Consider the following 13,433-nt stretch of genomic DNA (forward strand, 5'->3'; position numbering starts at 1 on the left):
AGAAAACAATTTATAACTAATTAAAATGCGACGCACATATTAAAATGAAATTCTAAACAATAGAATTTTCAGCGTACATAAATTATTTTTACTAAAACATTAAAATTTAGATTTTTTTCAATAAAATTGTTAAAATATCAAACATTTTCATATATGCATTAAAATTGCATAAATAAAATTATCATAATTATAACAACGAATAACAGAACTGTGCATAATAAGCATCCACGTTAGACTACTCCTAATACAGGAACAAATTTTAACCATCCAATGAAACAAACCGAAAAATATTATTTCTTAAATAATATTTAACTCAAATAATCATAATCATTACTTATTCTGTTTAATATTACTACCAAAAATTCAAATTTTTAATTTTAACATATAATTTATTACTGCTTATGTGTGCTGACGTTATGCAACACAGATAACACAAAAACTCGAAAAACAACACGAAACAAAGTTGGCAAATAAGCCCAAGACACGTGTCCACATTGTTCCGCCGCCAAAACACATTATGTGGTTTTGTAAATTTGTCTGATTATCACTTGCACACAATCAGTTACCAATGTGATAACACGTCAGATATTCGCAATCCACTTGCTCCTCAACACTATAACTTCCACGACTTGTTAATTCATTCACAGTGATTTATTAATATTTCATTGAGTGAATAACTGTGTAAAAATGCGAGCTGGGCTTCCATTCACCGTGTTCTGCCTTGTGTTGGTGGCTTGTGCACAGGCAGGTCAGAAAATTGATCCAACTGAATTGAAATGTCTTGGTAATTATTTATAATAATTAATCATTTGATTAATGTAATTTAATTGGTTATGTTGTTAATTTTTCTTCAGTTTGTGAAAAACACTAGAAGAAGCACAGGTTTTATTGAGCAAAGTTGATCCTGATCTGAAAGTAGATGCTGGTGGATACAGACTTGACAGTGATGGCAATGTCAATAGAAAACAAGTTTCCCAGGCCACAAGTGAAATTTATCTATCTGAACTCTTGGAGGAGGTCTGTGGTAAAATGGATGATTATGTGAGAGCCACCTGGAAGACATCAGGTGGACTCACATTGATTAAATTGATTGAAGATGGAAAGATGACTCCTCTTATGGATAAAGTTGATATTATTCAAGATGGTGATCTGAACAAAAGCTTAAAATATTATGTAAGTAATAAATTATATTAATACCATTTATATTCTAAGGATTTTAAATGATTTTTCTGATTATTTCTAGTGTGAAACTTTGGTTGAAGAGTTGGAAGATGTAATTGTGAAAAATTTGGCAGAAGGGGCTGATAACATTGATATCAAAGTATGTTCCATTGCTGCAGGGTATTGTGATAAGAGATTACCTCAAAGTGAATTATAATAATACTTCAAAAAATGTACTAAAACATTCCAGATTGGTATAAAATACAAATATGTTTGCATTTTGTGCAATGATAATGCAATTTTGATAGATTGGTTGATTTTATAATATTTATGCGATTTCCATGAAACTGATGACTTAATAAATAGTTTACCATAATTATTTGTTATCACTTTGTTAAAATATTTAACTGTGCAGTTGATTTTTGTTGGAAAAAATATATTAGTCTATTGTTTCATGTTATTAGGGTTGCCTATCCCAACAGTACTATTTAGTTACTTCCTAGTGATTTTTGGCTTCTCCCGTTAGTATACCTGCACAATTTTACATTTTACAACTTGACATTCGCCTGTTTTCCGATCGAAAAGAATTTCCATCTCAAACACATCCTAAGTAAATTAATTTTTTTGCTCTCATAAACAAAATTAACAGTACTTTCATCTTCAGCTTTCACCAAGATGGCAATGTCGGTATTTCTCCGCAACGGAGCCCGCAGCTCAGGTAAAACTACACCGAATTTCCGCAAAAATATTACATAATTTTCATATTTTATGCATTAACTAACATATTACAAATGTGACAGTGGTGCTTCCCAATCTATTCAAAAACCAAAGCCTTGTCACTCGTCTTGCCGGCCAATACTCGCCGCTGCAACAAGCACTGAAGAAGGAAACCACTTTGGTGCAGAGGGTTAAAGATGTCTGCATTAAGTCCCCAAACAAGAAGAATATGTCCATGATGTCTGCACCAAAACACTGGACTATTGAGAGGGGACTCAGCATTGCATTGTATGCTTTTATTCCCACTGCTATTGCACTGCCAGGCAACTCAATGTTTGATGATATTGCTATCATTGGCATGTTGCTCCACAGCCATTGGTAAGTTAAATATTTTCATGTATAAACGAAATTATCACAAAAAAGTAATTTTGCAAGTACTAAAATCAAAATATTCATGATTTTCTGCTTTGAAATTCGTAATACCGTCGAAATCAAGACGAAAATATTAAAAATTTCGTTAAAATATCACAAAAAACTTAATAATTCACTAAAAAAATATTCTGTTTGCATATTTAGGGGTCTAGAATCAATCGTAGTTGATTACGTCCGCCCTATTCTCTTCGGCCACGTAATTCCGAAGATTGCCTTGGTTGCACTGCACCTGGTGACCATCTTCGCCATGGGCAGCCTCCTCTACTTCAACCACAATGACATTGGTTTCGGCCAGGCCGTCCGCAACCTGTGGACGCTCGAACCCAAAGGCACCAAGCAACAACAAGTTGCAGCCTAAATCAATCTTCAACCACAACTTCACATCGGGGGGTTTTAGCTAGTTATTCCCATCAAAACAGCACACCATCAAAATCGGGTAAAACAAATGTATTATATTTATATTATTGTCAATGTGTCAACTGGCCGCTTCGAGTTTGCCGAGAAACCAAAGCCGCTACGCGCAAATTCGACGAATTGAATATATAATTTATTATAACTCTTAAAAATTGCATTAGAAATCTTGTCTCGAATTGATTTCGCCTCATCTCTTTACCTGATACGCAAACATGATAAATACTTCGTTAAATATTAATTATTGTTTCCTCAATTTCGATTAAAATCCTGTGCGATATTGATTCGTATATATTCATATGCCTATTCGATATGCAATATAATTATTGTCTATTCTGCGTCCGTTTTAAACCTCGTGTGTGATTGATTGCCGCAAAACATTGTTTGTTAATTGTTAAGTTTCAGGAGTTTCGTTTTTTGTTTGTAAGTAAACTCTTTTTAAGATATTGAGCGTCGATTTCGTCTCTTACATCCTATTCTCACTATGTGTATTGTTCGCGTCTTGCGCTCGCAAAACGTAGATTAGTATTAAACGCGTAAAAGTTCAAATCGTTATTATTGTCTCGTTGTTGCTTTTTCTCGCAAATTTTAATTTTACTTCAATATGTACGCAAAAGGGATTGAATTTGAAAGGATTTTCGAAGAAAATAACTACCTAGACCTAGATTATTGCGCTATGCTAGGTCAACGCCGCGTTGTTCTGCAGGATGTCGTTGTAAAACGACCGCAGAGCATTCCACTGCGCCGTGTGCAGCAAAATATGCGGTCGTTTGCTCTTCATATGCGCGACCGCTTCCTCCGGCGTCCAGGAATTTCTCTAAATTGATAAGAAACAGAAGATTATAATTCTGTGATTGTTGTGGGTGTGTTATTGCTCACAGTCATTAAATAACATCCAACTAATGTTGCGCTGCGCGTCCGTCCGGCCTTGCAGTGCACATACACCGTGTCTCCGATTTCATTCTTTTCTATCGCTGTGGTCTTTGACGGCGACGGGTTGGCGGGGAGGTATTTTCTGATAAATTCGACACCGTCGATTAGTTTCTTCTGGCACGGCGTTTCGAATATGTCCGTGGTAGATAACTGCAGAAAGTTGACACCGACGGCTCGCCATTTCTATATAAACACATTAAATGAATGCAACAGCAATTTTGCTTTCAAAATGGCCGGTGTAATGGATGTGTATTAAGTCAATTATAAGTTTATTATAGTTATAAAGTAACTTAGTGTGATTAGCTTACCTCTTTATCATTAGCAAACCACAATTCGTAATCCTCGTTCATGGATATAACGGCCTTGACGTTTTCTTTCTCGATTAGCTGCAAATTAGTTAGCGAATCAATAAAGTTTGTTTTGTGCAGTTAATGTGTTTGTTTATATCATTATAGTCATAAATACAAGAATTTGTTTGGTTTTTTTTAAATAAAATCAATAAATCTTGAAATCAATCAATAAACTTTCTTGAAAATCTTTTTGTGTGTATTTGGTTGCCTAACTAATTCATGGTTTTTCAAAAGTTTCAAAAGTTTTTAAGTTTCTGGCATCGGGAAAAGATATTTACTCAATATTCTACCAAAGAAATTATTTACTGTTAGTTTTTAATAAATATGAGTACGTAAAGAATACTTGAGTATTGGAAATTTCCGCAAACTTTCTTTTCATCGCTTTCTACGTTTTGTCCAAAGCGTGGAAACAATGTTAACCTCAAATCAATAAAACAGCTGTATCCTATCCAGAGGGCATGAGCGACACGCTGCAAACCCCGCAAATGATTGACACCCCTTTGTACAGGTCCGTGCGCAACCACCTCCCCCAAAAACGCAATGATTTTTCACTCACCTCCTGCGTGAGATTCGGAAACGGCAGCGCGCCGAGAATGACATTCTGATCGACACGATCATACCAGTTGCGCTGCGTGAAACGCTCCATGAAGACGTTGTACATCAGCGTCGGATAGAAGGTGATCCGCGCGAACATCCTGCTTCTGTTTGCAGGCGGCAACCGCCCCCCGAATGCAAATACCGGCAGTGGTAGAGAGACGCCCACACACGCAGGTGTACAGATTACAGCCGCATCGCGGGACGTCGGGAAAAACACAAAGTAAGGAACCAAGAAAACAAAGAAAAACACCGGATTAACGAGAGCCCTTTCGCCGGCGCGCTGCTCACTCGTGCGGCGGTGGGATATCAGCCCGTGTGGCGACCGTACCGAATCATCCTGCTAACGGTGGCCGAACTACTGAAGTCGGACTGGGTCGCTGCTGCTGTGAAAGTGCGGCGGCTGGTCTTCTCTTTCTTCGATGTTTGCCGTCGGTGGTTTTCTCTTCGGTGGGTTTGCCGGCCGCGGTGCGCGCGTCGACGTAATCGCGCGCCGCGGGTTCACGGCTACGCGACTGGCACACATACTGGCCGGAAAGTGGGTCACGAGCCGGCACGCGCACAATGCGACACTCCGATGAAATGAGCAGTGTGAGCAGCGGGCGAGCAGTCGGTGGGAAATCGACGGAATCTAATGCCCATTATGTCGTAATGACGAATATCGATAAAATCCGACAGGCTAGAATCAAAAAGGATTAATATTTTTACATTAATCAAAGTGTGCTGGTAGTACAACAATTGTTTTCCGTTTCTGCGCAACGTATTTATCATTTGTTTGTCTATAAACATGATTATTTTCAATTTAACCTTTAAATTTTGCAATTTTAACTGCGCAGTAAAAAAAACTTTAAAAAATTTGTTTTTTGGTAATACTATCGCGAATAATGAGAAAACTAACTACAATGAATGATAAACTACACGATTTGTGAAGTTTTACATAGTAAATGTAGTTTTAGATTAAATTGTTAACAATGCACTTTAGCGCCATCTCGTGTCAAGTTATCGAACTATACTCACTTTGAGCCCACTTTTTATACAACCATTGATTTACTTTTATCCAATCTTCAAGTTATATTTTCGTTACCAAACTTATTAGCTGAAAATATTATCAATATTAGACCAAACGTTTTACAGCCAAAGAGTTACAAACATTTTTTGAAACAACCTTTATTAATTTTTTTTGTGACTTAGTTTCTTTTTTTTTGTAGTTTTTCAGTTTGATATTTAAGTGATCATATTAAATTTTCTTCCATCTGTAAAAATATTTGACTATTTCGATAAATCCGCGCACGACCACAACCACCGCTGCAGTCGCACACCATTTTGTTAAGTAAAACGTATCGCATTTACATGTTTCTCTTTATGCCTCGTATTTCGTAGTTTTTCTCATCTTTTCTAAAAATCGCTCTCAACAAAAAGAGTAAGTTTCAAAACGCTGCCCATTTCATAAACATTATTAGGCTTCTCGAATTGAGAATTCGTTCATTCTCACCAAAGTTTAACACAGCTGTATTGTTTTCCGCGTGACAAAATGCTCATCGTTTCTCGCATTTTCCAAAAATTTTCATCTTCTTATCCTCACACTAATATCTTAATAATATAACGTAACAGATTTGACTTTTTCACTTTCATTTTCACGTAGATTCAGACGTAGATAGGTAAATATTATATTTATATCACAATATCTTCAATTTTGTTTTTGCTTAGGTTTGCTTATCAGTTTCCTTCCGGTTTGTAGGAATTATTGTTGACGGCAGATGTACTCGGTAGCATGAAAATGAATAATAACATTCAACATGTAACACGCGCTTTCGATACTACGATAATTACAAACTTAATTACACGCAAAATTCGCTTTGACTTTAGATTTACAAAAAGAAAGATACACAACAGACAGGAAGAGCTTGTACTCGAAGAGACACTTTCACAATACAAATTCTCGCCTCGCTCTCTGCTGTCCCGCAAACATAACTTAATATTGCACTTAACAAAAACAGCTGCTTAAAAGTCAAACCCAAATTCTTCCTCATTTAGCAATGGCTTGTTTGTGACAACTATATATCGATGATACATGATTATCATCAGATTTGAGCATTCATAAGCATTAACATTACAGACAATTTTTCATCAAATTCTTTGTCATTGGTTTTCGTGTTTTTTTTTTCTTCTTCTTCTTCTCCTGACTAACCGATCGGGGCAGTGTTTGTATGTGTGTGTATGGTGGCGAACCAAACTGTTTCAGCGAACAGAGCTACGCCGACGCGCAGCTCATTGGTCAATGGTGTTCCATGAATGTCATGAAACGTCTCAAGATGATGGCCGGTTGGTTCGCGCACCGGCGCCCAGAATCGCGTCGCCGTTGCTCAGTCCGCATCGCGCATGCGCCACGCAATCAATGTGTCTTTATAAATTTTCATTGATTTCCCTCCGTCTTCCGCATCGCCTGCTCCTCTCGGATTTGGCGTTAAACATGTATCGTATAACATATCAACAGCTTAAACTTAATCAATTATCACTACGATTAATTATAATTTAAAAATATTTACAGACGCAGCGAATACCTTACGCATCTAAATCGATTATGTACAATTTGGTAGGAAAGTTCCTCTCGGTGCTTCGTGCTTGCAATCGTCACAATGATACTTTTGCAGTTGGAACGTAGTTGGATTCATTATTTTCTTTTCTCCACGATGACGATGACGATGACTTAAATTAACTTTTTTCGAAATTATGTATTTTTTTTGGGTGTTACTCTAATTATCTATGTACAAATTCACGCAGGCGCATTAATTCGCGATACTTATTGAATAGTTTGTTCTTAAAACGTAAATAAATCACAGCATTGGTCATAGATATTCCTACAAATCTCGCCGCGCGCGGAAATCATGACGTACTAATTCTGCTTTTTGGTTTTAATTTTTTTTGTGTGTTTGTTTCTTGTCTTCAACCGCACTTTGGTAACGTAAGTATATGACTGGTGTAAGATAATCATTGTGACTAATAAAAAAGAAAGAAAGGTTGCGAGACTTTCGGAAGCGCGATCGCCGCCATCTAGCGGATCAGGAACTCGGCGTTTTAAGTAAAACGAATAGAGTGTGCGCGCGCAGGCCGCCCAAAATGTAACGTAAAATCACTTCTTCGAATCGTAACGTAAAACAAATTCCAGATAAAATAATCAAACAAACAAGAGAAACAACAACCGTCGCCGCCATTTTGTGAATGTGCGAATGTAGAATAAACCGGTCTATTTTTCATTGTAGTTTTTTTGTTGTTGTTGTAGTTGTGGTTTTAGTTTCGTTAGCTCACCGTGAATGCAAAAAATGTAAATAAAGGTAGTAAAACGTCGGGCAACGATTTCTAAAAGCGTTTTCTTCTTTTTTTTTTGAGTTTTCCTGCGGGAAGGGCGCAAGCCCGGACCTGAAAAAAAGTCCGTGTGATCGCCCCGCTCGTCCGCGTCGCACGTTTTTGTAGTTTTTTGTTGTTGTTGTTATGTTGGTTGTCTTCTTGCAGTTTTCCGTAGCGTGTGGGACTTGTCTACGCAGAGTAATAAACATCACATAAGCACGCGCGCACCATTCGCAGTCGCTTTCACTCTTTAGTCTCCATCCGGAAGTCACGGAAGGGCTTCGTCGTTTTCTTTGGGTTGCGGCTCTTGTTGGGACGCGCGCTCACGCCTCCGCCACCGCCGCCTCCGGCCCCGTTCTGTGCGCTGCTCTTGTAGTGTGCGTAGTTGGAGCCGCGTGAAAGCCGATGAGTTTGACCGCGTATTGACTGCGCGTGCTTGTTGGGCGGGTCACGTCGTATACTCGTGGTGGAGACTTGTTCACGCGTTTCAGATTCGGAACCCTGCAAAACAACGCACGATAGGAGTTTGAAATCGAGGTGCTTGAAATTAGGTTATGACTCACTTCACATGATGCGCTTCCGGTGGAACTCGATGTGCTCCCGCTCGAGAGCGAGCGCGGACGGCGAGGTGTGACGTGGGCTGCGTTCGACATTGTCATGTAGGCGGGCGGGGGCAGCATGTTACCGAAAGTCTTTTGCACCCACATGCGGTAGCGCACCACGTCGTCGGACACTTTCAGGATCTTGAAGAGTATTGAATTGTTGTGCAGATCTCCTGTCGAGCTGTGTACGGCTCTTGTTAGCGTGTAGTAGGCAAAGTCGAATGATTTTTTAACCTTCAAACACATTAAAAATAAATAAATCATTTTTCACCCAATTTTAAAACTTCAATCAACGTTTGTACACTAATAGGAAATGTGAGGTTATAAATGCATGGAACTAGGTTTGACTCTCGGCGCATGACATTTCATTACTTCTTATACTGCACTGGAGGAAACTGCGCATGCGCAAGCTCAACCGTCAAAAAAATGGCGCTTTCAAAGTGGAAGTGAAAAAAACTAAATATTCAACAATGACTTACTTGTAAGACACCATAGCTGCTCCTGCCGATGTCGTTGCTCGGCAGGAGCGGATCTTCAATGCAGAGCAAACTGGGCCGATGGCCGTCCGTCATGTCCTTCTGCATCTCCTCCTTGTTAATGTAGCGGCCGCCGTCACGTATCCGAATGCCGGTTTGCAGATAATTAAACTTACGCCCGTACAGCTCGAGGAATTCAATCAGCAGCACGCCGAGATTACTGCCGGCGTTCTCTTCGCGACGCGGATGCAGCTGCAGGAAGCTGATGCACATGAGAATAAGGCTATAACTAGAAATACCGCCCGTGAAGACTTCATTGAGGTCGCGCTCGAGTAGGAACTGTTTCAGCACGTACACTAGCTTCGGCAGCACCGGGTACGTTTTCATATAGTTGCCGATCAGTTCGGCCGACTTGATGCCGTTGCTCATGTTGAACGAAATGTCCACCTTGATTTCGGTCTTCTTGTCGGTCAGCTTCACGATCGGCACCGACGCGCGGTCCAGCACCTTGATGCAGTGCTCGTCGGCGATGTTATTGTTGAGGAACTCTTGCTCCAGCGTCCACAGCGGCAGATTTGACCATTTACCTAGAGATTTAAAGCAAAATAAGCTATTTTTATAGTAAAATATAACGTGTAAAATATTGTAAAATAAGAAATGAAAGTTATTGTTAACTAATAGTAGTAGATGGCGCTACTGGCATTTCTCAATGCTTTAAAAACGAAATGGGAAATCTTATTAGAGGAATCTGCACATAAAAGGTCATAAAACCATAAACTAATGATTGAATAATAAAAATAAACTTACCTATTACTACAAGATCTATATCACTGGTGGGTAAGTACAGTCGGGTGCGAAACGACCCAAAGACCTGCACTTGTGCGTCGGGCCACAAAGATTTAATAATTTTCTCAATTCTGTGAATGACATCCTCTCGAATCTGATGCTCCACATGCGACGGCGACATGTACGCATAAAAGTGTTCCATCTCTTGGTGCAAACTAAAAGCAGAAGAAAAAAACACTCAAGGTAAGCAAACATAACCAAAACCTTCTTAGACAGAGAGAAAGTTAATATTAATTGTCAAGTTCAATGTTGAATGGGTTGGAATTCTCAGCAAGGAAAGGAAGTGGCGAAGGTTGTTGCATACCAACGTAATTGAAATTCCAACAAGAATCTGGTTTTTAATTCCGATTGATAAAACAAAATGGCGCAATCGCCAGCCGCTAATCATCATAATCAAGTCATTGGAAACACACGCTGAGGCGCGTGTAAAATAATAAACGCGCGTGTGGGCGCGGACCGACGCACAAATCTGCATAACAACCGAAAATCGAGTGCGGCTAGATTCACGTCTGCATTAGAAGCACAAGGACGTGCTCTCAATTCGCACAATGCCATCGCGGTGCTGGCTGGGCGCAGGTACCGGACACACAATATACGCCGTGAAACAAACAGCATAATTTCGAAAAGATCAATAAATCTGCTTGGTGCATGTAATACGCTAAGATTTACAATCAACAGAAATACATACAATGTGTTTAAACATAAATTAATGCAAAATTTGAGTTTTTTTTTTTGTTTTTTTATTGACTTGGCGTCTATAAATATGCAAAACGAAAACCATTCAGTTTTACTGGCCAGAGTTTAATCTCTCCACAGGCCAAAACCTCACAAATCTCGCGCTAATCGACTCTAACCGAATGCGATGCTGTGCGCGCACACATACTCATCGAGTGCCGCGAGTCGTGACATGTGATTACACACTTGAAATATCAAACTCGTCATTTTTACTCAATCAACACACAAATAATAATGTTATTTACAACGAAATAAAACAAAACACGAAAGTGCGTCGCACGTTTAATGAATTTTCGCAGCGGATTTTCTAGATTAGATAATTTCCAATTCGCCTGACAACTGCATGAAAAATGTGTATGTACTGGATGTTTTGCGGGGAATTTAAATGTGATGTATGTTAAGCATGTAATACACGACTTGTGTTGTGTGAGTCACGCTTTTCATTTCATGCTTTTCGGTCGTTGCGTCGCATATTTTCGATGCGGCGTTTGCCAAATCAGTCCTGCGAGCGCCAGCTCCACACACCGACGACACTTGGACATTTTATTAGACGTTTCCTAATTTAATGTTACTCTTACTACGAACTTACTACAAGCAATATCTTTGAGTTTTTCTGAAGATATTTTTCTCTATTCACATGTTTATTAACCTAACTTTTGATTAAAAAACAACATAACCTTCGTGATACGTAATACGTAATATGTTTCCAAGTGAAATGTGTACATTGGGAAGCCTAGTTTCGAATGTTTTTTTGTTTCACCTCGCAGAAAATAAATCCGCGCGGCGCATTGGAAAAAAGCCTATTAATAAGTTTGCGGTGGTGTATAAACTGTCGTTATTCCGCGCTTCGTCCAAACAACTTTCGGCCAGCGTTCGAAATACGAACGAGAACAACAAAATTAACGACACGTTGTTTCTTGCATAATCTGCGACGGCGTGCGAAAATAAAATAAAAGGCCGCCCAAAAACTCTAAACTCTTGTGTGTTTTAACACACATACAAAATCTGATTGACCATGAAAATGATTGACTGATACTCAATCAGATTGATTGGAATAGAAACGCGAAAAACCCAAACAAAATAATAATAATACCGAAATGTACTTAATTGTTTCACGCGATTACATAAAAAAATAAGTTGCGTCAAAAAATATTATGCTGAAGCTGTGTGTGTGTGGGTATGTGATAAGATAATACACAACAAAAATTGATATGCGCTCACTGCGCGTCAAACAATAGACATGCGATTGTTTCCTACGCCCGAAAAAACTGCGCACATTCACATACACACAAACACGTGTTTAAATCGCAATTGTACAGGTTACTAGCCTGTAATGTGTAATTAATTGTAATCTACACGAAAAGTATGCAGTTTAAATGCATATGTCAATAATATTGCTCTTATTTTTTATCCCGAAGGTCAATGTTAGACATTTTTAAATTAAAAAAAAACATGGCGAACTTTGACATTTGACAAGAAACTAAAGTAAGGTTATAATATTGAATGAAACTAGTTTAAGAGGTACTTGGGTTATAATGGTGTAGTTTTGAAGTGTTAATCTAGATGCTAATTAGGAGAAATGTCCAAATCAAACGTGCGTGTGTGTAAGCGCGTCGCGCCTCATTTATTATTTTGTTATTTATACCCGTGCGTAGAATGCCCTCTTGTGGACGAACACATAGGTACGCATCTCTGTGGGTCAAAGTTTGGTGCGCACGGACGATCTATATCGCCCATCGCGAAAAAACGTGCTCGCCCGCTAGCGCAACACGTCCGCGCGGAAGTGGAACGCACCAGGAGATGGTCTAATAAGACAATTGGACGCTTACCCAATGATGCCGGGTCCGTAGCTGAAGTCGGCGCGGCGCCACGGCGCACCCCCGAACTCCTTCAGCATGTCGGTGGGGTGTCGTGACCGCAAGCTGGCACGATTTGTCTCCAGCTTGCGGCGCCGCTGCACGAACACGCCGCCGTTCTTGTCCGCCGACGGTGGGCCGACTTTACCGTTGATATAGTGACCGGGCGGCGTGGTCGTCGCGGGCGGCGGCGGCGGTTGGTGCTGCTGCTGATTGAGCGTGTTATTAATCGCCTCCAGATCAGCGGCGTCTGTCGGCTCCTTGACGATGTTCATATTCTCAAACTCTGACTGCGTCGACTGCCAAAGACGCAGCCACAGTTTTTTCGCTGGTCCTTCCTGCTCCGGCTGGAAGTAGTACGGATCCATTCAGCACGCGGCCGCGCGGTTGGCGGGAGCCGTGGGGCAGCGCCCGCGGTGCGGATGAATTTACGATCCGCTGGCAACGCTCACAATTTTCTCGCCAACCCTTTTTGGATGCAGTGATACTTTTATCTCTATCAGCGGCGATGCGTGCGGCGTGCGAAATAATTCTCACTGCGCTATCACTGTGTGCACACTGTCGTGCGGGATCCTCGCGCTCCTCTTGCACACCGGACTGAGACTGACACGGCGCGCACAGGTGGCGACACAACCGACACTACTTGGCGGCCATTTTTCAGCTGGCGACGTTTGCGCACCTATTTCAAATTACACACACTGCACAATATTGCAAAATATATCTTCACTGCTTTACAATTCTTCTATCAACTACCCAGAGTTTATTTTAATGACAACACGCGTTATTGCACTGGTAATGAGCTTCACTTCACTTGTATTCCGATTATTCTAGAATCTGGAAATTGACATCACGCGAAAATGGCAAACCATCACCGTATCACAATGCGACGAAATGCAACCAATATGAAAAAAACTTAAATAAATGCCACAAATGTCAACGCATTACAATTTTGACAGCGATATTGTATCATTAGTT

General features: G+C 40.0%; 4 protein-coding genes across 5 annotated transcripts; 2 read left to right on the plus strand and 2 right to left on the minus strand.

Moving 5' to 3' along the window:
* Positions 1 to 420: 420 nt before the first annotated feature.
* sel (canopy family protein seele) lies at positions 421 to 1,537 on the plus strand. The gene is given in 4 exon segments (XM_065312419.1): positions 421 to 784; positions 855 to 860; positions 863 to 1,173; positions 1,244 to 1,537. Coding segments are annotated over 4 exon segments (549 nt in total). The 5' UTR covers positions 421 to 687; the 3' UTR covers positions 1,379 to 1,537.
* Positions 1,538 to 1,642: 105 nt separating this feature from the next.
* On the plus strand, positions 1,643 to 2,876 carry SdhD (succinate dehydrogenase, subunit D). The gene is made up of 4 exons (XM_065312418.1): positions 1,643 to 1,771; positions 1,826 to 1,879; positions 1,962 to 2,256; positions 2,455 to 2,876. The coding sequence occupies exons 2-4, from the start codon at positions 1,837 to 1,839 to the stop codon at positions 2,666 to 2,668; spliced, it is 552 nt and encodes a 183-aa protein (XP_065168490.1). The 5' UTR covers positions 1,643 to 1,771; positions 1,826 to 1,836; the 3' UTR covers positions 2,669 to 2,876.
* On the minus strand, positions 2,743 to 5,294 carry PTPMT1 (protein tyrosine phosphatase, mitochondrial 1). Of its 2 annotated transcripts, XM_065312416.1 has the most exons (5): positions 4,930 to 5,290; positions 4,561 to 4,705; positions 3,963 to 4,040; positions 3,601 to 3,837; positions 2,743 to 3,538 (listed from the first exon to the last, which is right to left on the minus strand). In XM_065312416.1, exons 1-5 carry the CDS (start codon positions 4,935 to 4,937, stop codon positions 3,401 to 3,403), a joined length of 606 nt encoding a protein of 201 aa, XP_065168488.1. In that variant the 5' UTR covers positions 4,938 to 5,290; the 3' UTR covers positions 2,743 to 3,400. The 2 variants fall into 2 exon arrangements, with proteins under 2 accessions (XP_065168488.1, XP_065168489.1); XM_065312417.1 differs by having other exon boundaries at positions 4,561 to 5,294.
* A 2,016-nt stretch (positions 5,295 to 7,310) lies between these two features.
* Positions 7,311 to 13,332, minus strand: LOC135799351 (terminal nucleotidyltransferase 4B-like). The gene is made up of 5 exons (XM_065312415.1): positions 12,432 to 13,332; positions 9,829 to 10,022; positions 9,025 to 9,608; positions 8,507 to 8,779; positions 7,311 to 8,444 (listed from the first exon to the last, which is right to left on the minus strand). Exons 1-5 carry the CDS (start codon positions 12,824 to 12,826, stop codon positions 8,187 to 8,189), a joined length of 1,704 nt encoding a protein of 567 aa, XP_065168487.1. The 5' UTR covers positions 12,827 to 13,332; the 3' UTR covers positions 7,311 to 8,186.
* Positions 13,333 to 13,433: the final 101 nt, after the last annotated feature.

The sequence above is a fragment of the Atheta coriaria genome, unplaced genomic scaffold, assembly GCF_025399875.1.
Source record: "Atheta coriaria isolate IRGN ID8LTWV9N9 unplaced genomic scaffold, Caltech_Dcor_3.1 hic_scaffold_9_pilon, whole genome shotgun sequence".
In the NCBI taxonomy this organism is placed as follows: domain Eukaryota; kingdom Metazoa; phylum Arthropoda; class Insecta; order Coleoptera; family Staphylinidae; genus Dalotia; species Dalotia coriaria.